The sequence below is a fragment of the Sus scrofa genome, chromosome 6, assembly GCF_000003025.6.
Source record: "Sus scrofa isolate TJ Tabasco breed Duroc chromosome 6, Sscrofa11.1, whole genome shotgun sequence".
Classification (NCBI taxonomy): Eukaryota; Metazoa; Chordata; class Mammalia; order Artiodactyla; family Suidae; genus Sus; species Sus scrofa.
The window spans coordinates 108,282,025-108,304,316 of record NC_010448.4 but is presented as its reverse complement, the minus strand read 5'-3'; the positions used below and the strand labels follow the sequence as shown (position 1 = coordinate 108,304,316).

General features: G+C 45.7%; 1 protein-coding gene across 8 annotated transcripts in view; it reads left to right on the top strand.

Moving 5' to 3' along the window:
• The window catches only part of TMEM241 (transmembrane protein 241), a 102,171-nt gene that overhangs the window by 25,429 nt on the left and 54,450 nt on the right, over positions 1–22,292 (top strand). For all 8 annotated transcript variants that reach the window (XR_002345438.1, XR_002345439.1, XM_021097749.1 and 5 more), the window contains 4 exons: positions 9,908–9,985; positions 16,165–16,190; positions 19,958–20,009; positions 21,586–21,634. Coding sequence is in view for 6 of the 8 variants with exons in the window: in XM_021097749.1 (XP_020953408.1) it covers positions 9,908–9,985; positions 16,165–16,190; positions 19,958–20,009; positions 21,586–21,634 (205 nt within the window). In the remaining 2 variants the exon portion in view is untranslated. The remainder of the gene's footprint in view (positions 1–9,907; positions 9,986–16,164; positions 16,191–19,957; positions 20,010–21,585; positions 21,635–22,292) is intronic.

Below are 22,292 nucleotides of genomic sequence, written 5' to 3'. Positions count from 1 at the left end.
CTGGGGGAAAAGTGCTCCGTTAAAATCCGTGGGTGTATTGTTATGCAAAACGCTTACGGACTTGCTCTGCTCCGTAAAGGCATCCTTTATCCTACAAGACTTTGAAGCTGTTTTTTTGACTCCTGAGAGAAACCTGATTTAACTCTGCAAAGATGAGGTGGGCACAGTTCTTTATTGATTTTTCCACCTTAAACTCACAACCGCGTAATGGAGTTAAGGGAAAATGGCTCTTGGGGCTCTCCATTCGGCAAATATTTATTGGGGAATCTGCTGCTGGGGGCTTGAAGGGGAATAAGACATGGTTCCTGATTTTGAAGAACTTCAAGAGAAATTCGAGAGAGACACAGCTCACCGTGGGAACAGCCACTGTGAATATTCAGGGTTTTGTGTATGTGGTATGTGTCAGGCACTTCCTGTTGTCAACCCTTCCTGTTGTCAACTCTCATGACGTGTGAAGTCTGACTTAATTACTCCCATTTATAGATGAGGAAACTGAGATGCAAATTATTTGGCCAAAGTCACCAACTTGTAAATGTTAAAGCACAGGTGCAAGAGGCCCCATTGGGACGCAGTAGAAATGAACCCGACTAGTATCCATGAGGATGTGTGTTGGATCCCTGGCCTCGCTCAGTGGGTTAAGGATCTGGCGTTGCCATGAGCTGTGGTGTAGGTCACAGATGCAGCTCGGATCCCTCGTTGCTGTGGCTGTGGCATAGGCCGGCAGCTGCAGCTCCGATTCAACCCCTAGCCTGAGAACTTCCATGTGCTGCACCTGTGACCCTAAAAAGTGGGGAGGGGTGGCGGGGGAGCAGAGGTGCAAATTCAAGCCTGTCCAATGGTAGTGGTTCATCTGCAGCGCTCACCCTCTTTCCTCCCTAAATCGCAATGACCAAAGATTGAGTGGGGAGGAGAGGAACTGCTTGATTTTTCTCCCTTCTATGCAGGCTGATTCGATTCTGCCTCTCCAGCTGTCCTGCCCTGAGGAAGGTCACAGTAGTGAGGGCTGACAGCCTAAGTGTCAGTCTTTGGAGGGACAGGACAACTTCAAACAGTCATTATTACTCTTGTTATAGTTTTCCCGAGGGAAGCTTTCTCAGCTGGATGGGATTGCCTTAAAGCCTGTGTGGATGAGTATTTAGAACAGATGGGCAGGAGTTCCCGTGTGGCTCAGCGGGTTAAGGAGCTGGCGTTGTCACTGTAACCCCCTGGGTGTCTTTTTGGCTCGGACTTCTACAAGCTTCATGTGCAGCCGGTAATAACAACAAAAAGAACAGATGTGCAAGTTCACACATCAAGGAGTTTGCCTGGGATGGGCCATCCCAGTGTTGGTGATTTGGCTGCTCATACCAACTGGGCTGTTTTCTTGCTGAGCTTCAGCTATTGGAAGACTCTGCAAATCTATTTATTTATTTTTTTGCTTTTTAGGGCCGCACCCGAGACGTATGGAAATTCTTAGACTGGGGATTGTATCAGAGCTGTAGCAGCTGGCCTACACCACAGCCACAGCAACTCGGGATCTGAGCCAAATCTGCGACCTACACCGTGGCTCACGGCAATGCCAGATCCTTAACCTACTGCTCGGAGGCCAGAGATCAAACCCACGTCCTCATAGATACCAGTCAGGTTCCTTAACACTGAGCCACAACAGGAACTCCCGACTCTGCAAATCTAAACTGAGGCATCTTGACAGAATGGGCTGGGTTTCTCACCCATCACTTTGATCTTGAGGTTTCCCTAATTCCCCCTCAGGGTTTCTGTCTTCATGAGCATAACATGTGTTCAACACGTAGGAATAGAGATTGGATGGGGGTGCTGGTGAGGAAGCACACACGGAGAATTCGATTCATGGGGAGTAAAATTACTCAGTTAAGTGAACTGGAGCCGGTGAGTTTCCTTCCGCTTTGTTTGGCTCCAGTATCCTGTAAGGGATCTCCATCCCCAGGGAAAAGGACGTAGGTGTTGATGCAGGCTGGGGACCCTTCCCTGAATGCTGTCTTATTGCCCAGTAGAGGCAGTGCTCCTTCTCTTCATGTTTTCTTACCAAAGGTGGTCAGAATCCAGTTGCAGGGATCACTTAAGATGTGGGCTCTGTGGCACAATAATAAACCCCTTTTCTGGATTTTGGTTATCATCTTGCTCCATCTAAAGCTGTTTTCCATAACCCTTATAAGATGCTATTAAAAGTGGGCTCCCAGGGGAAAACTTCATGACTATGGATTTAGGAGTGATTTCTTGGGTATAACACCAAGACACAAGCAACAAAAGAGAAAGCAGACAAATTGGACTTCATCAAGATGGAAAACTTTGGTGCATCAAAGCACACCATCAGCACAGTAGAAACGCAGCCCACAGAATGGGAGAAAATATTTGCAAATTGTTTATCTGAAAAGAGATTAAAATCCAGAAAACACACACACATATATATCTCCTAAAATTCAACAACAAAACCCAAACAACCTGATGCAAAAATGGGCAAAGGGCTTGAATAGACATTTCCCCAAAGAGAATGTACAAAGGGCCACTGAGCTCTTGAAAAGATACTCAGCATCAGTAATCATTAGGAAAATGCACATCAAAATCATAGTGAGGTACCACTCCATGCCCATTAGGATGACTGTTACCAAAAAACCCCCAGAAAATAACAAGTGTTGGTGAGGATGTAGGGAAATTGGAACCCTTGTACGCTGCTGTTGGGAATGTAAAATGGTAGAACTGCAATGGAAAACTGTGGCAATTCCTCAAAAAATTAAAAATGGAGTTACCATATGATCCAACAGTTCTACTTCTGGGTATATATCCAAAAAAATTGAAAGCAGGGATATGAACACATATTTTGTATACCTATGTTCATAGCAGCATTACTCACACAAGTCAAAAGATGGAAGCAATCCAAGTGTTTATCACCAGATGAATGGCTAAAACAAAATAGTATATCAGGACAATGGAGTATTAGTCATCCTTGAAAAGGAAGGAAATTCTGGAGTTCCTGCCATAGTGCAGTGGCTTCATAATCCGACTGCAGTGGCTGGGTTGCTGCAAAAGTGTGGGTTTGATATCCAGTCAGGCTCCGTGGGTTAAAAGATTCTGCATTGGTGCAGCTGCAGCTTGGGTCGCAGCTGTGGCTCGGATTCAGTCCCTGGCCTGAGAACTTCCATATGGCTCTGGTGCAGCCATTTAAAAAAAAAAAAAAAAAAAAAAAAAAAAAAGGAAATTCTGACCCATGCTACAACATGGATGAACCTTGATGATATTATGTTAAATGAAATAAATCAGTAAAAAAAAGAGGACAAATCCTGTATGACTCTACTAATATGAAGTACTTAGAGTAGTCAAAGCATAGAGACAGAAAGTAGAATGGTGCTGGGCAGAGGGGAGAATGGGGAATTCTTGTTTAATAGGGACAGGGTTTCAGATGAAAAAAGTTCTGTGGAAGAATGGTGGTGATGGTTGCCCAGCCTTGTGAATGGGCTTAATGCCACAGAATGGTACACTTAAAAATGGTTAAAATGGGAGTTCCCGTCATGGCTCAGCAGTAATGAACTTGACTAGTGTCCATGAGGATTTGGGTTCAACCCCTAGCCTTGCTCGGTGGGTTAAGGATCTGGTGTTGCCATGCGCTATGGTGTAGATCACAGATATGGCTTGGATCCCAAGTTTCTGTGACTGTGGTGTAGGCCAGCGGCTGCAGCTCCAATTCAACCCCTAGCCTGGGAACTTCCATGTGCTGTGGGTTCGGCCCTAAAAAGCAAAAAGACAAAAAAAAAAAAAAAAAGAAAAGAAAAGAAGATAAACATTTCTTTTTTTTTTAATTACTCAATGAGTTGTGTTATATTTCTAGTTGTACAACAAATGTAAACATTTCTTATGAGTATTATTTAAAAGAAATCTAGGTCAAGGGTAATGGAAGAAGAGCTAAATGAGGCCACGGAGAGACTCAGCACACAGACCTTTGTGCTGTTGTACTTTATGAAATAAATACACTTGGGCCTTGGGTTCAGCTCTCATCTTTCTGCAGCCAAATAAAGACGTTACAAGACTCTCGGTGCTTGTAAGATAAAAGCAGGCTGTTGCTGAAGAAAAGCAAAGCCCTTCCTTGCTCTCAATTCCTCTTAAAGGGCAGACTGGGCCACTTAGGGTCTTCAAAAGCGTCCTGATAACAAACCCAGTGATAATCTGGTTTCTGGGATTCTTAGTGAATTTTGGAGGCATGATGACAGCATCATTGAGTAGGAGCAATTCTCTGGGGCTAAAACTGCTGCTCTCCAATTATCTGGCTTTCTTCCTTTAGGAATATTTGTTTCTGGCATGCATGATTTTGATAAAAACTAGGCAGCCAACAGTTCAAAGGTACATTCTTTGGCAAGGGCCTGGAGAGTGATTATTCTATATTGTAGATAAAGGCCACACCCACATATTTAAAAATCACCCAAGGAGTTCCCATCGTGGCTCAGCGGAGACAAATCCAACCAGGAACCATGAGGTCGCGGGTTCGATCCCTGGCCTCGCTCAGCGGGTTAAGGATCTGGCATTGCTGTGAGCTGTGGTGTAGGTCAGCAGCTATAACTCTGATTCGACCCCTAGCCTGGGAACTTCCATGTGCCGCAGGTGCAGCCCTAAAAAGACAGAAAGACCAAAAAATAAAAAAGAAATAAAAATCACCCAAATTGAAGGTAGGATTGACATTCTTCTACCAAAATGAAAAAGCTGACCCACGGTTTGGCTAAAGGAGCCATCCATACCCCTGCAGAGTGACCCAAGGCTATGCCTGGGGGCAGAGCCAGGATTTTTTTTTTCATAAAAAAACTGTGTTAAGTCAGTTGTCCAACACCTGAACAAATAACAGTCAAGGCTTGAAAATTCCACCCTGGGAAGCATGGGAATAATGAAAAATCTTAAGTAATAGTTACCAATTTCTCTTCACAGCCAGGGAAAAATTTCTGATGTACATGGATAAAATGTTGAATTTTAAGTGAGTGGATTCTAAGAATAAATTAGTTGCAAATTTTGCCCCTGAGTAATGAAATGAATTGAACTACGGTGTAGTTGATTTTGGTCAATTACATTTTATGTCAGAAATGATGATTTGGGCTTCATGGTAGTTAATCTTGGGCTTTTTTTTTTGGCTCCCCTGAGGCATATGGAGTTTGCGGGCCAGGGATCAGATCCAGGCCACAGCTGTGAGTACACCTTAATCCACTGTGCCGGGCAGAGGATTGAACCTGTGTCTCAGTGCTCCAGACACGCTGCTGATCCCATTGCACCACAGCAGAAACTCTGGACCTTTCGTTATTGAGGCCTTTCCTAGAGTCTCGATGATATGGAAGAACAGATTTGTTTTTCTGTTCTCTTTAGCAGCAGGCTAGTGTCTAGACTAAGAGTGGTTTCAGATTATTAAGAGGCAGGTTAAAAAAGAGAATCAAAATATATCCCTCCTGGAGTTCCCGTCGTGGCGCAGTGGTTAACGAATCCGACTAGGAACCATGAGGTTGAGGGTTCGGTCCCTGCCCTTGCTCAGTGGGTTAACGATCTGGCGTTGCCGTGAGCTGTGGTGTAGGTTGCAGACGCGGCTCGGATCCTGCATTGCTGTGGCTCTGGTGTAGGCCAGCGGCTACAGCTCCAATTCGACCCCTAGCCTGGGAACCTCCATATGCCATGGGAGCGGCCCAAGAAATAGCAAAAAAGACAAAAAAAAAAAAATTAAAAAAAAAATATATATCCCTCCTTTTTCTCAGCTGTATAATAGGGATGCTGATAGTATCTCCCTCATGGAGTTACTATTGGTTCAGTATGGAAAAGCATGTAGAACAGAGTCTGGCACAAAATAAGCATTTGGTATACCAGAGCTATTATTATTGCTATTATCATTGCTCAGAACTTGTGTCTGATTTCACAAAAGTGAGTCCTGGAGTTTCCGTCGTGGCTCAGTGGTTAATGAATCCGACTAGGAACCATGAGGTTGCAGGTTCCATCCCTGGCTTTGCTCAGTGGGTTAAGGATCTGGTGTTGCTGTGAGCTGTGGTGTAGGTTGCAGACGCGGCTCAGATCCCGAGTTGCTGTGGCTCTGGTGTAAGCCGGTGGCTACAGCTCCGATTCGACTCCAAGCCTGGGAACCTCCATGTGCTGTGGGAGCGGCCCAAGAAACGGCAAAAAGACAGAAAGAAAAAAAAAAAAAAGTGAGTCCTGCTAAACCTCCCCCCAGAAGGATTAAGGGCAGGTTTTCTAAAAGAATCAGTCACTGGGGTCTCTTGAGCTAATAAGACAGGAGCTTGGTACACAGAGGTAGAGGCCAGAGGAACACCAGAAATTAAAGTTGCAAACTGCCTTAGTATTGCTTTTGATAGATCTCTGTGGAGGCCAATAAAAGTCAGTAATAGAATTATTGTTGCTAGAGCCTGCTAGCTCCACAGTTGAAAAAATGGCTTCAGGAGTTTCCATCATGGCCCAGCGGAAACAAATCTGACTAGCATCCATGGGGATGCAGGTTCGATCCCTGGCCTCGATTAGTGGGTTAAGGATCTGGTGTTGCCATGAGCTGCGGTGTAGGTCTCAGATGGGGCTCAGATCTGGTGTTGCTATGGCTATGGTGTAGGCCAGCAGCTACAACTCCAATTTAGCCCCTAGCCTAGGAACCTCCATATGCCATGGGTGCAGCCCTAAAAAGATCCAAAAAAAAAAAAAAAGAAGAAAAAATGGCTTGAGAAAATCAGATTTAAAAATTTTAAAGTAGAAATGGAAGATATCCCTTTAAAAAGTGACGCAGAGTTTACTCTGAGTTCATCCGTTTTAGAGCATACCAGTTTTATTGCTGGAGGAAGCAGACTGGCAGGATTTGGAACATGCACTGGTATTGGACTTTGCACAGCTGTAGGCATAGGACGTTTATGCTGGAGGCTTGCTGTGATTTGGGTCCTGTAACATTGAGGCTGGGTGTGAGGCTTTGCCATTAGAGAGCCCTAGGTTGGTGTCACGGCGTCATACCTTGGACTAGCTGCAAGCTTGCCAGTAAGCTGCCCACTGCCCCATCCGTTTAAGCTTCAGTTTCCTTGTCTGTACATCAGGGGAACAGCATCCACTGATGCAGTTGGTGAGAGATGGTTTTGGTAAGAGAACAAATGAAGATGATCAGCCCTGTGCTTAACACATTACTGGTAACTATTATCAATGAACATTAAAATCAATTCTATATGTACAGACAGATCTTTTTCCAGAATCTAAGCAGAGTAGGGCCCAGGGAGATTAAACCTATCCATGGGTAATAATTGAGAAAATTGAGCCTTCTAAGGTCTAGAGTTTCATAATCTCAGCCCTTACATCAGGTCTTAAATATGATACAGACTGCTCTTTCATTTTCACTGTCATGTACCATAGATTAACCTGACCAAGCTTTTATGTGCTCTTTTCTTAGTTCCAGACCTAGAGAGCCAGGGCCCAGGTTTTCCACATATGAGCCTAATGGATAAAGCCAATTAGAAAAAAAGCTCTTTAATAATTTTAAAACACATGAAACAATTCAAAATATGAAAGTTTAAGAGCAATAAAAAAGCACAAAAGACCAAAAAGGAAAATAATGAAAATATGATTTTAAAAGAAGTTTGATTTGAACTTCTAATGAAAAAGTGAGAGTAGAACACCTTAAAAAGACAAGAAAAATATAAGGCAAGAGCTCAGAATGAAATGAAACATGGCAAGTTAAAATACTGAAATAGGGCAGAGCTCTAACGTTATAAAGGTCTTAAAGACAAGGTAAAAACATATCCTCCCGAAAGATAAAGAATAAATCCCTCTGGAAGTGGGTGAGCAACAGCATCTGGTTAAAGACGCACTTAAGGGTCCTTGAAACTGGAACAACTTCCCAGCTTAGGGGCCTCTGTCAAGGCCACTGAGAGTGGGCGTGGTACCCCTTCAGACGGACAGCCTTCCATGCCTCACTCCAGCTTTCACGCGCCATCCTTACCAGTAGCTCCAGGTCCTCGGTATTGTTATCCTCATACTGCAGAGGAGCAGCCCGTTTGGCTACGTGCCCTGTTCCACTAGCCGATGGCGGAGCTGGAGCCTGACGCCCAGGCTGATACCAAAACCCACGCGTATTCTTCCTCTTTTTCTGCTTTCCAGGAAACAGCATCATGAGCTACAATAGACAAGAGCAAAATTCCTCCCTGCTTCATCCCGCCTCTTCACCTTGTCAGGATTATCAAATTAGAAGAGATTGCTGTTCTTAGCAGACAGCCCAGCATAGTCAATGAGCAATGAGCAGCCTGTGTTTTTGTTTTTGCTTTTGTTTTGTCTTTTTAGGGCTGATCCCCGCAGCAGATGGACATTTCCAGGCTAGGGGTCTAATTGGAGCTACAGCCAGAGCAACGTGGGATCCGAGCCTCATCTTTGACCTACACCACAGCTCATGGCAACGCCAAATCCTTAACCCTGAAAGGGGCCAGGATCGAACCTGCATCCTCATGGATACTAGTCAGGTTCGTGACCACTGAGCTACAATGGGAACTCCCCACTTTGTGTATTTTGAGAACTCACTGAAGAGTTAAATTTTTTTTACATCATCTCCCCCTCCTCCCCTTTTTGTACCAGGTTGATCCCAATTATCCCAACATTTACCTCATTTCAGTCTCTTAAATGCTTCCTTGGTGTGGCCACTTTCCTTTACCTTCACTGCCAAGTTCAGGCACCTGTTTTGTCATTCCTTACCTTAGCTTCCTGTAGCTGCTGTCACAAATTGCCACATACCTGGGTGGCTTGAAACAACAGAAAGTGATCCGCTGGCAGTTCTGGAGGCCAGGGGTCTGCAGTGAGTGTCACTGGGCCGAAATCAATGTGTGCCAGCAGGGCTGCCCCTCGCTCCCCCGACAGAGGCTCTAGGGGAGAATCCTCCAGCTCTTCCAGTTTCTGCCTGGCTTGTGGCTGCCTCCCTCCAGGCTCTGCCCCTGGGGTCACTTCGCCTCTTCCGAAGTGCGTGTCAGATCTCTGCCCCTCTCTTAGGAGGATGCTCTTGTGCATCGAGGGTCGGCACCTGGATAATCCAGGGTAAGTTCCTCTTCTCAGACCGGGAACTTAATCACATTTGCAAACGCCCTTTCTTACCAAGTGAGGTGGCACTCACTGGTCCAGGGATTAGGACACAGGTGTATTTCGGGGGGAGCGGTTTTTCAGTTTATCATGCTGCTGGCCCTTGGCAACCATCTCTTCTCTACCCAGCAGCCCAAGTTCCCGTGACTATGCAGATCAAATCATATCGCTGTCAGCTTTCAATGTTTCAGCGTCTCCCCTGGCCCTTGGGCTGGTCCTGATTCCCCAATATGGCCACACCGTCCTCTCCCCCACTGTGCCCCTCCACGCAGGGTTCCACCCCATCAGTTCCCCCCGGTTCCCAGAGGAGGCAGGCTCCCTCTCTCCTCTGGGCCTTGTGTGTTCCTCTGCCTCTAGCCCTCTCCCACCTTCTCTCCTTTTCCTGGGCTCGCTCAAGTTCACCATTCTGTTCCTGTTTAGACTCTGGACCTCACTTCCTCCCTGAAGGCCTGATCTCCCCACACCAGGCTGTTTAGGCCTTTCTGTGCATTTGGTCAGAATTCTCATCTTCTCAGGGGCAGCCTCCCTATCATGTGCCCACCTGTTCACAGAATGTGTCCCCTTCACCTGGCATGGTGGCCTGGCACACAGTAGGTGCTTAATAAATGTGTGTGATGAGAAAACCCAGGAGGGGAGCCTCTGCATCCACTCTACCAAACATAACACTGTGAACAAGAGCACTAATCCATGCGGAAGAGTTTTTGCTGGAGAGGAGCATCTGGGTGGATGCCATGAGTTCCCACAGATCTTTATTTTTAAGCCCAAATCAAGAATTATGTAATTATGAGATCAAAGAAAATATTTTCACACTTACTCTCGTGTTTTCTTTCAGGCCATTCCCGTGTTTCTCACTTTGCATAACGTAGCCGAAGTTATCATCTGCGGGCACCAGAAGTGTTTTCGGAAAGAGGTAAATGAGGTTGCAAAAGGCACTATAGTTTCACTTCCCTTGCTTGAAATTTCAAAGATGTGCTTTTTATTTATGGCCCAAGTTAGTGTCTGCCTTTTCCTGCCATCTGTTTCCAGTCCGGACTGTCTGACAGTGGTCACTAACTTCAAGAATCTTTTGACATCCCTTCAATTCATCTAACAGACATGGTGACGCTTGTTGGTCTGAACAAAACTCAACTGCTGGCCCGCGCCGAGCCAGGACCTGTGGGTCCGAGGTGGATCCAGTGCCACAGGGAAACATAGGGCCAACTTCCCACAGGGTGCTGGGAGCTTTTACCCATCCCGGGGAAATCCTCTCTTCTTTCCTATCCCAGCTCTGCCCTCCACCAGTTGGATGACCTTCTCTTACCTCCTGTGTCTCCATCTGTGAAAGGAGAGAGGAACGTTACCCGCTCAAAGAATCGTTGGGCAAGTGTTGCTCCCAACACATTTCTGGCACAAGTAGGTGCTTCGTACTCATCAGCTCTGATTTTTAACATTATTGGTGGTGGTTTTAGTTTTAGTTTGGTACCTCTTTTGAGAGTTCCCTTGTTCTAACATCTGCCCATTTCAAATGATTTTGTATTAAAACAAAAAGAAATCAAATTGTGGCATTCCTCTTGTGGCTCAGTGGGTTAAGAACCCTACCAGTATCCGTGAGGACGTGGGTTTGATCCCTGGCCTTGCTCAGCGGCTTAAGGACCCAGCATTGCTGTGAGCTGTGGTGTAGGTCGCAGGCGCAGCTCAGATCTGGCATGGCTGTGGCTGTGGTGTAGGCCGGAACTGCAGGTCCTATTCAACCCCTAGCCTGGGAACTTCCATATGCTGCAGGTGTGGCCCTAAAAGTAAAAAAAAAAAAAACAACAACAAAAATACAAAAAAACAAAAAAAACCCCAAAGGATTTCATATCAAAATGTTGGAACATTTGAGGTCGAAAGAGGCTAGTCAGCCATTCAGGTAGCACACTTCTTACAGTTGTGCAGGGGAGGGGGTGCCCTTCCTGTGACTCTCAGAACTAATGCTGAGCTGAAATAATTCACAACTAGTCACTGAGGTTCCAAGAACTGTTGAACCTCAGTTCCACTCACATTCCCAAAGAAGTCTTCTTATTCACAAAATGGATACTTTTTTGTGTGCATTGAAAATGAAGATTCACCTGTTCTAGGGGCATGGCCTCCAAGGGGTATTGCTTCCTGATAGCCAAGTTGGATCAGATAGTGAGGGTGAGCATAGGACACGGGGCTGCAGGGTCTACAGTGTCTTCCCATCAAACAGAGCCCAGGTGCCGGACTTCTAGGCCGAGAGGATTTGTCTTGGAAGGAACTGGGGGAATACCAAAATATTGTGACTTTTCAACTCCATTTCATTACCTGCACAAAACAACAGCATTTCTTGTCAGAGCAAATTAGGGAATAATTGAGTGGGTTATGGATTGATTTAGTTAGTTTTTACAAAAATCTTTCCTTTATGAATGTAATAAGATGTAATAACTTGTAGACGGTGAAGTGGAGGAGTTCTCACTGTGGTGCATGGGTTGAGAGCACGAATGCAGCAGCTCAGGTCATTGCAGAAGCTTGGGTTTTATCCCTGGCTCGGTGTAGTGTGTTAAAGGATCCAGTGTTACTGCAACTGTAGTGTAGGTAGCAACTGCTGCTCAGATTCAGTCCCTAGCCTGGGAGCTCCCATATGCCATGGGTGCAGCCATAAAATTAAAAAAAAAAAATTGTTTTTTTTTTAATTTTTATAAGAAAATGCAGGAATTCCCATCATGGTGCAGTGGAAACAAAACCGACTAGGAACCATGAGGTTGCAGGTTCGATCCCTGACCTTGCTCAGTGGGTTAAGGATCTGGCATTGCCGTGAGCTGTGGTGGAGGTCACAGATAGTCACAGATGCGGCTCAAATCTGGCATTGCCGTGGCTGTGGTGTAGGCTGGCAGCTGTAGCTCCGATTCGACCCCTAGCCTGGGAACCTCCATATGCCGTGGGTGCAGGCCTGAAAAGACAAAAAAAAAAAAAAGAAAAAGCGGAGGAAAAAAATTCCAGACATTAATGTGATCTTCCTTCCTAGAAGAAACAACTCTGTTCTTTCAGACATGTATAGAATATTTACAGAAATACTACCTACCGTACATCCTGTTTTTCCCTCAATCAATTTGTCAGAATCCCTACGTGTGGCCTCCTTTTTCTCCATGATGTGTTGGGTGGTCCCTGTTCGTAGATTTATAGGTGATTTCCGGTAGTTTGGAGTTAAAATCGGCTCTGTGCTGAAGATTGCCATGACATATTCTTCATACATTTACATTCCTGATCATTCAGCCTGGAGCCTTGACTAAGTGACCAGGTGTCATGAGGAACATGTTCGGATGCCACCTCTCAGGCTTTACCTGTGACTCAGGACGAGGGCTCTTGTGTCCGTTGTGTGTCCCATTTCCCTAGAATGGCCTTGACCTGCTCATGACCTTGTTCCCAGATTAAAAGAATAAGCTCTCTCTGGAGCTGTGGTTCACTGTCACCCCCCATAACTGGTTCTTTGTGTACGTTCACACACACACATATGTATGCACACATGCACACACAGTTTGATGAGATAATAGTGTGTGACTTATAGAATCAGTCATGCTACCTTGCAGATATACTTGTCGCAGTTTAACATTAGAATACTGCTATTCATTTGTTCTTCCGTTCAACATTTACGAAGTCAGTGCTATAGATCAAATATCTTGCTAGACCACCAGCTACAGCCATGGACAGACACAGCTGTCACCCTCCCAGAACTCAGGTTGAAGGGAGGAACCGACGTGTCAACATGTTCTGTTGACATGTAGGATGTCCTATGGGCTGGAGCAGGCCTGTGGGTGGACTGGGGGGTTGACCACTGGTAAGTCTGCTTAGAAGGGCCAGGGGCTAGATTTGAGCCCAGTCACGCTAATGGGTAGGAATTTTCTGGGTGGTCAGGGAGAGAGGTTACTCCAGGCAGAGAGGAAGCAGCAAACGAAGGCTAGTGGCCCAAAAGCATTGGTGGGTGTCTCTGCAGGACAGGCAGGCAGGCTGTGGCAGAATAGGGCCTAAAAGGTTTAAGGTCTGGACTCGATGGCTTGGGCTGAAACCCTGTGACCTTGGGCAAGTTCCTTAATTTCTCTATTCCTCAGCATTCCCATCTGTTGCACACAACCCAAGCCTGTTCAATAACCCATAATGACATGAGTTGATGTGTGTCGAGTGCTTAGGATGGTGCCCAGAAGCCCTGAGGGTGGGTTAGCTATTTATTATGACTTCTTTTTTTTCTTCCTTTTTTTTTTTTTTTTTTTTTAGGGCTGCACTATGGCATATGGAGGTTCCCAGGCTAGAGGTCCAATCGGAGCTGTAGCCGCCGGCCTACACCACAGCCACAGCAACGCCAGATCCGAGACGTGCCTGCAACCTACACCACAGCTCATGCAATGCCAGATCCTTAACCCACTGAACGAGGTCGGGGATCGAACCTGCAACCTCGTGGTTCCCAGTCGGATTCGTTTCCGCTTCGCCACGATGGGAACTCCCTATTATGACTTCTGAGGAGTTGCACTGACCCTTCCAGAGATGAGATGTCCAGTGATTCGGGGACCAGGGGCCTGTGGAGGAGGATCCCTGACATGCACTTCTGGGTTGTTTTGGAGCTTGGGCGACTGGAGCTCAGTAAAGAATTTATTGCTTGTTTTTGCTCTGCCTATCTCAAGTTCTGGGCTCCTTTAGTCAGCGGAGGTTAAAAGAAAAAGGGTGCTGTCCTCTGTGGGGTGGGTGAACTCCTCCAGGCCCTGGATTGGTTGTCAACCCCCTAACGGCCCCCAAGAGCTGCTGGTGAATGTTTGTTACCCGGGGAAGAGTTGGAGCAGCCCTGTCGTTCCCGTCCTCTGCTCTTCTTCCTCCAGACCGTGGAGATGTTGTTTCTGTTTAGCTCAGAATCTTCTAGTACCGTATTTTCCCACGTTGGGCGCAGTGTTCCAGGTGGGAGCTGGGTCATCTCTGTGTGTGTCATTCTTTCTGTACGGAAGGGATAAGGGTCCCCACTGGGGGGCAGTGGAGTCAAGGTTGGCTTTGCCTTTGGACTCTGCTGAGGCGGGTTCCACCAAGAAGAGCAAAAACATAAGAGATAACAAAGGATCTAAAGATGGGAGCCAATGCTTTGTACACAGACATCATGTGTTCATTGAAACAATGCCATCTGGGGAGTTCCCGTCGTGGCTCAGTGGTTAACGAATCCGACTAGGAACCATGAGGTTGCGGGTTCGGTCCCTGCCCTTGCTCAGTGGGTTAAAGATCCAGCGTTGCCGTGAGCTGTGGTGTAGGTTGCAGATGCTGCTCGGATCCCACGTTGCTGTTTCCGTGGTGTAGGCCGGTGGCTACAGCTCCAGTTGGACCCCTAGCCTGGGAACCTCCATATGCCACGGGTGCGGCCCTAGAAAAGGCAAAAAGACAAAAAACAAAAAACAAACAAAAACAATGCCATCTGGGTTGTTCATCACACATGGACACTTAAGACAGCCTTCACAGCAAAACACATTTCTCTTGCCAGCGCTATACTTTTAAAAAAAATTGAGATACAACTGACATATAACATTGTATTAATTTCAGGTATGTGCAAGTGGGTTTTTTTTCCTTAATTCTATGGCTGTACCCTTGGCATATGGAAGTTCCTGGGCCAGGGATTGAATCTGGGCTGCAACTGTGGCAACACTGGATTCTTTAACGCACTGAGCGAGGTCAGGAATCGAACCTGTGTCCTCATGGATACTAGTCAGAGTTGTTGCCACTGAGCCACAACGAGAACTCCTGCTTACTTTGTAACTGAAAGTTGGTACCTTTTGAGTTCTTCACTTTTTTTTTTTTTTTTGCTTTTTAGGGCCTGCACCCGTGGCACATGGAAGTTTATAGACTAGGGGTTTGAATCAGAACTGAAACTACAGGCCTACACCACAGCCACAGCAACATCAGATCGGAGCTGCATCTGCGACCTACACCACAGCTCAGGGCAATACTGGGTCCTTAACCCACTGAGTGAGGTCAGGGATTGAAACCACATCCTCATGGATACCAGTCAGGTTTGTTACTTCTGAGCCACAACGGGAACTCCTGAGTGCTTCATTTTTAAAAAGTATGTTTATGCTTCACGCTGGAGTAAAAAAACATTGTAATTTGTCCTCAATTAGCAAAATAATCCTTCTGTAATATCTAGAATTAATCTGTTGTCATTCCTGACCATCTTCCCTATCAAATATAGGAAAATCTATGCTTCTCCCTGCTAGAACTTTCTTCCCAAGTGCCAAGGACTAATTCTCTTTAACTAATAAAAAGGTAGAGCCCAGGAGTTCCCACCGTCGTGCCATGGGTTAAGAATCTGGTTGCAGCTGCTCCTGTTGTGGAGGCTCGAGTTCAGTCCCTGGCTTGGTGCAGTGAGTTAAAGGATCTGACCAATGCAGCTGCCACGTCGGTCACAGCTGTGACTCAGATTCAATCCCTGGCACAGGAACTTAATATACCATGGGTGCAGCCATTAAAAAAAAAAAAGAAAAAGGTAGAGTCTACACTAGAATTTCTTCATTTCAGGGAGTGTTATATGCTAAGTTCAGATTTCCCCAATCTTCCCTTTTTTCCTTCTCTCCAAGGGCGGAGTCCAATGTCCCTTCTCCTTTTTTCTGTTTCCTAATTTACACATCATACCAGAGAATTTATAGCACTGCTCAGAGTCAGAGCTGGATTAATGAAAGGAAAATTTAAAGAGACAGACTGGAATAGAGGTTGAACAAGAGCTTAATTTCTTTTGCTACAGAGGGTACATCAATTTCTCCCTCTCGCTTTCACTTTCCTGGTGTGTCAGGTATTTGAAGGCTTGGGCCTGGCATCATTTTGCTTTTCTGTGGGTAAACATAATTCTAATGGTGAGGGTGGTAAAACTACACAGCCAGAGCACTTTGCCGAAGTGACTCAGCCTCGAACCTCTGAGTCATCCTTCATTCGGTCCAAGCAGAAAAAGCCTCAATAAATAGTGAAGTGCAGCAAGTTGTTAAGCCCCCGATGAACTCACTCATAATTTATATGCCTCTTGATATAACTGTTTTCTTTTAAAGGGAAAAAAAAAGGGTTTTTAAGGACTAATTATGTCTCTTTATTTTCATACAGAAAACTTCACCTGCAAAGATCTGTAGGTAAGTTGAAAAAAAAAAAAAAAAAAACCCAAAAACTCCACAAAACTCTAAAATAGATTTAACCTAATTTTAAACTTTGATGATGAACCATCTGTTGACGATTCTCACTTGAGAGTTGACAGAGGAATTTATTGTAAACTCTTGTATGTCCCTATTTTGTGTCTTATTCTAAAATTTACTCTCTTTTTTTTTTTTTGAAATATTTTATTCCTAAGGGGAAAACAACCCGTGCTAGATTTCAGCCATTGATGCCCAAAACGTCACTAAGTGTTGTGCAATACTGATGAAGAATGAAAATGGGAAAAATGAAAATGACCTAAAGTTTAAAAAATAATATGTACAGTTTATGGGGTTTTTAAGATTTCCCATGATGGAAAAGGCACCAGCCCATGAGCCCAGGGATCTGTGTCATGCATGGTCCTGGGCCACACAGCACAGTGACCGTGGGCAGGTTCCCCACTCTGCTCCTCACTTTCCCTCGATGAAACATCAACAGGGCTGGACCCTCTGGCGGGTCCCTGTCCCCTGCTGTGCTAGTTCTGACCTGGGTGCCTCGTTGTTTGACTTCTTACCTCCTGGGCAATAGCTGTGAAGAAGCTTGGTCTCGTAGAGAGAAGACCAGCAGAGATGCTTTGATACATGGATTTAGGACTTTTTGTTTCAGATATTCCTGGGCTTTCATCCAAGCTCCTTTTTTGCTTTTATTACAGGCTGCTACTTGAAGGAGAAAAAAAACAGTCAGGACTCATTCTCTTGTTTAAAAGATTAGCAGGTGTTAAAGAGAGGCATTAAAACCCATTCATGCCTGATGTAATCAGGTGTTGCTCAAAGCCAAGTTTGATGGGAAAGGGTGGGGGTGCGCGTCTCACACCTGGGTGTCCCTTCAGCCTCAGGGGGTCCTCTGTTTGAAGGAATCTAACAGTCCTTGCCTGTGGCTGGGGAAGCGTCCTACATCCTATAAAGCCTTCTTTCTGCTGCAGGCAGACACAAAAGCCCTGAGGGTTCTCCTGTCCTCCACCTACGACCTTGGACCTTTGTATTGCTGTGCAGCCCCAGAACCTTCCCTGACAACCGCCTTCCATGCCCCCAGCCTGTGCCTCTGAGTCCATTGGCCATCGGGCCAGGGAGACTCCGTTGTGTGTGTGCCTGGACTGTTGGCGAGGCTCTAGGAGTAGGGCGGGCTGGAGTGGAGAACCTTCCTAAGCTTCAGGATCTCCTGTGTGGTCCTGCCCTTCCCAAGGCCCCCAGCCCCAGCTCCCAGGCTTCCTCCTGCCAGTCCTCCTGCCTTGGGCCAGCTGCCATGCTAGCCTGTTATGTGTGATGACAACAGTGAGGGCTATCGGGGGTGGAGTTGTGGACAGAATTGATTAGCCAGTGGACTTCAGATATGGATGTCAGGTTGTTGTGTACTACATCTACATGTGTAAGTAGTAGAGAATTCAGTACGTATATGGAATGTATATTGGTTACGACGTCATATAATAAAGTTCCCTAGGGAGTTCCCGATGTGGCTCATCAGCTTAAGGAGCTGATGTCGTCTTTGCAGCAGTCAGGGTTTGATTCCTGGGGCCGGGAACTTCCATATGTTGTGAATGTGGCCAAAAAAAAAAGTGCCCTAAAAGTGAAGATGCTCTCTTCACTGCCTCCGTTCATGCTGATGACCCTTTGCTGTTTGCCGCCTAAGGGAATGGTCAGTAGTGAAGAGGCCCAACCCGCCTACATTGTTGCGTCATAACATGGAAAGAGGAGGGGAGGGCATGTGATCGTTTGGGTGTTATGTTTTCCGATGCCTTCTTTTAGAAGGAGAGAATGATGGGGAAAGGCTAGAGGCCACGGTATTTGGGGGTAGGAAACCCATAGGCCGTATAAAACCCCACTGATTTCTAAGCCCCAAGTAGCTCCAAATCAACTTTCCAATGAATGGGAAAATGTGAAAATAGCCGTGATTGGCAGTGTTACCTTTTGTGCAAGAATTTAATAAAAACCTTTTATTATGGAAATTTCTAAACAGACATAAAAGTAGACAGAATAGTATCATGAAGCACTTAGACTTACCACCCAGGTGCAACAGTTTTCAACCTAAGGCTCCACCCAGTGCTGTATCTGTGGCACCTTAGCCTTTCATTCATAAATATTTTGGTATGTATGAGAGATTTTTTCTAATGAAATTTTTATTTTGGAAAAAAAATTGAAACCTATAGAAAAGTTGCCAGAATATCACAATGAACTCCTGTATACCTTATATCTAAATTCACTCATTGGGAGTTCCTGTTGTGGCTCAGCGGAAATGAACCCAAATAGGATCCATGAGGATGTGGGGTTCGATCCCTGGCCTCGCTCAGTGAGTTAAGGATCTGGCGTTGCCAAAAGCTGTGGTATAGGTTTCAAAGGTGGCTCAGATCCTGTGTTGCTGTGGCTGTGGTGTAGGCTGGCGGCTGCAGCTCTCGCAGTTCTGATTCAAACCCCTAGCCTGGAAACTTCCATATGCCACAGGTGTGGCCCTAAAAAAAAAATGCATTCATTGATAAGATTTTTTGCATTTACTTTCTTTCTCTCCCCATACATACATACTACATACCTATCCCATAAAATATATAAGACCATATTTATTTTTTATTACTTATTTGTTTCTGAACCATTTGAGAATAATTTGCAGGGATTATGATGCTACCCATAAATACTTCAAAGTGTATCTCCTAAAAATAACAAACTCTTGTATAACCACAGTGTGATAATGACATTTAGAAAATTAACATCTGAAACAATTCTGTTGCATAATATTGAGTCCATGTTCAAATTTGTTGAATTATCCCAATATGGTTTTTTATAGTCATTGCTTCTCTCAAAGATGTCATGTCTCTTTTGTATCCTTTAATCAAGAACTGTTCCTTAGCTTTTCATTGCCTTCAGATTTTTGAATAGTATAAGCCCACTGTTTTGTGGAATGTCCCTGAATTTTAATTTGTCTCAGTGTTTCCTCATGATTCCGTTGAGGTTGTCGCATATTTGGCAGGAATAGCAGATGAGTGACGCTGTGCGCGTCTCATTGCCTCATATCAGGAGGCACATGATCTGTCCCACTATTGGAGATGATAGGATCATTTGGATAAGGCGATAAGATTGTAATGTGCTTTCCACGGTGTTTTCCTATTGCTAAACTTATTGTCTGATTGTCCAATTTTCCATGAGTGTATTTTGGGGGATCTATAGTTTAAAAAATCTCCTTTTATATATACTGTTTTTCTCGAGTGAGCCAGCTCTGGTTTTGCTCCAGTCCTGCAAATGTCTGTCTCTGGGAAGGTGGTTAGCTGAACCCCAGGGAAGAAGGCACTGCTGCTCCGGTGACAGCAGAGCACATAATCAAAAGCTACATGGGGAGTTCCTCGTTGTGGTGTAGCAGAAATGAATCCAACTAGGAACCATGAGGTTGCGGGTTCGATCCCTGCCCTTGCTCAGTGGGTTAAGCATCCGGCGTTGCCATGAGCTGTGGTGTAGGTCACAGATGCGGCTTGGATCTGGTGTTGCTGTGGCTGTGGTGTAGGCCAGCAGCTGTAGCTCTGATTGGACCTCTAGCCTGGGAACCTCCATATGTCATGGGTGTGGCCCTAAAAAGCAAAAAAAAAAAAAAAACCCCAAAAAACAAAAAACCCTACATGGGAAATGGGGTTTCCAGGATGAACGGGGGGTTGTGTATTTCAACCTCCGAGCTCTCTGGGACCCCTTCGATGTTGAGAAGCTAAGCTGCGTGTTTTATCTCCTCTCCTCAGCGCCCTCTTCCTCCTGGCCGCTGCAGGGTGCCTGCCCTTCAATGACTCTCAGGTAAGTTCAGGTAGACTTTCTTTGCCTCCCAAGTATCTCTGAAACCTGCTTGGATGAACAGAAGTTCCGAGTCCTTCCTTTGAGAAGCGGATAAGCCTGGCCTTGGCAAAGGCATGGGGAAGCAAGCTTTCGGCCAGGTGTTTGCCTTGTCTCAAGGCTGCGGCAGGGTGGCCTTCAGAACTCAGGCCCCTTGGGTCCTGATGGGGGCAATCTGCCCTCCGTATAGGCTTGGAGAACCTGCTATCCCCAACTACCCCAGCCTCACACACTGAGGCGAAGCTGATTTTTTTCCTCTCCTCCCAAGGGCCCATCTGCACCGTGATTTTCCCTTTGTTATCCTGAGTGTGTCTTTCTTAGGCATTAAAGACCTACCCCCATCTCTGAGAGTCATCTCATTGTGGGGTCTTTTTTTCCTTCCTTTTTTTCCCCAGCATTTATCAAGTCCCCATCAAGTGTCAGGCACCGAGCCAGGCTCTGGGGACACAAAGGGGAATTGCCATTGTCCAGGCAGGAGCCTAGTCAGAGCAAAGGGGAGGGGCAGAGGGAAAGCAGATAATTATAACATGGAGAGGCCAGGGCTCCATCCGGGGAGGTGTGGGACCCTGGGAGGCATCTGGGAAGAATGGAAGGCTCAGAGCAGGAATAGCTAACAATTACAGGGAGCTTGCTGTGTGCCAGGCTCCATGCCAATGCTTTATGTGCCTTATTTTATTTAATCTCACAACAATTCCACAAGGGTAGCAGCTGTTATTATTTCCATTTCATAGCTAAAGAATAACGAAGCCCTAAAGGTCACCAGCCAATGAATAAGTGGGGATTTTAGAAAGTAACCCAGACCTTTCTGAGGCTGGAGCCAGGCTCTGCTTCCTGGACCTAAGTCTTGAAGGGTGAGGAGTGAGCCAGGAGAAGAAGGTAGGTGCAGACAGAGTCCTGAAAGTGTCAGGTGTCCTGCGATTCAGCTTTATTGAGCACCTACTATGTGCGCACCCCTAGGCTAATTCCTGCCCTCCTGGAATTGATGATCTAAGGTGGGGTGAGACAGACAGATCATAAGTAAAATAGAATGTGTCAGATGCGATAAATGGAAAAAATGAGGAAAGGAAGAAGGGGGGGAGCTCCTTGACTGAGTTGGTGGCCAGGGGAGGTGTTCGTGTTGGGGGAGGTGCCAGATTTCTTTTTCTGGGTGGGGGGCAGGCAGTGGATGGGACTAGTTGGGTTGACAGAGGCTTGTTGTAGGGATTCTTGTGTGCCTGAGTTTGGATTTCATCCTGAGGTTCCTGGGGGGCTGTTGGATGATTTTAAGCAATAGGTGACACCATCAGATCTGCCTTTTAGTGATGCAGTGCTGGGGAGCACGGGGTGGGGGCAGGGTGGGAGGGAAAGAGGTGCTGGAGGCAGAGCGCCCTGTTAGGAAGAAGTCGTAGGCAACAGGGTGAGAAATAAGGAAGGACTGGCCCAGGGCCCCAGAGTCCTGGCTAACACTGTGCATTGATACTTAGGGTTTCTTAGCGCCACCCTGGATCCTTTTCATCTGTACTAACAGCCCTTTTTCTTTTTTTTAAATCCTGTGTTACAGTATGACCCAGATGGATATTTCTGGGCAGTAATTCACTTTTTCTGTGTAGGTAAGTTTTCAAGTAATTCTTATTTAAACAGTCAAGGCTTACTATAAATAAAACGTTTCAATTCTTTTTTTCTTTGTCTTTTTGGGATTCTACCCGAGGCATATGGAGGTGCCCAGGCTAGGGGTCGACTTGGAGCTTTAGCTGCTGGCTTACACCACAGCCACAGCAATGCTGGATCCTTAACCCACTGAGCGAGGCCCACTGATCCATGCATCCTCAGGGATACTAGTTGGGTTCGTTAACCGCTGAGCCCCAGTGGGAACTCCTAGATCTTATCGTATATCTAGTTTTCAGTGATCTTGGACAATGGGAAGATTAAATCTAAGGAGTCAAGGTTAAAATTAAATGGGCATTTTTCTGGTTTGATTTTCCTGTTTTGGAGTATTCCTGAAACGTTTCCAGTTCCCATAGTGTGTCCCCTTTCTCATGACAAACATTAATGAACCCCTCCTCATCCCTGGCTCTGCTTGCTCACATCTGACTCATGCAGAGCTGATTAGCCTTCTCTTAAAGTGGTGGGAAGAGATCCAGAAGTTTGTGTCAAAACCCTCTTTTTCAGCAGTACACCCCCCCAAAAAAATTTTTCTTTAAACAAGGTGAAATAAAAGCATCTACTTTATTTCAGATCCTGTGTTCACTGTTTTCTATCTGTAGTCTT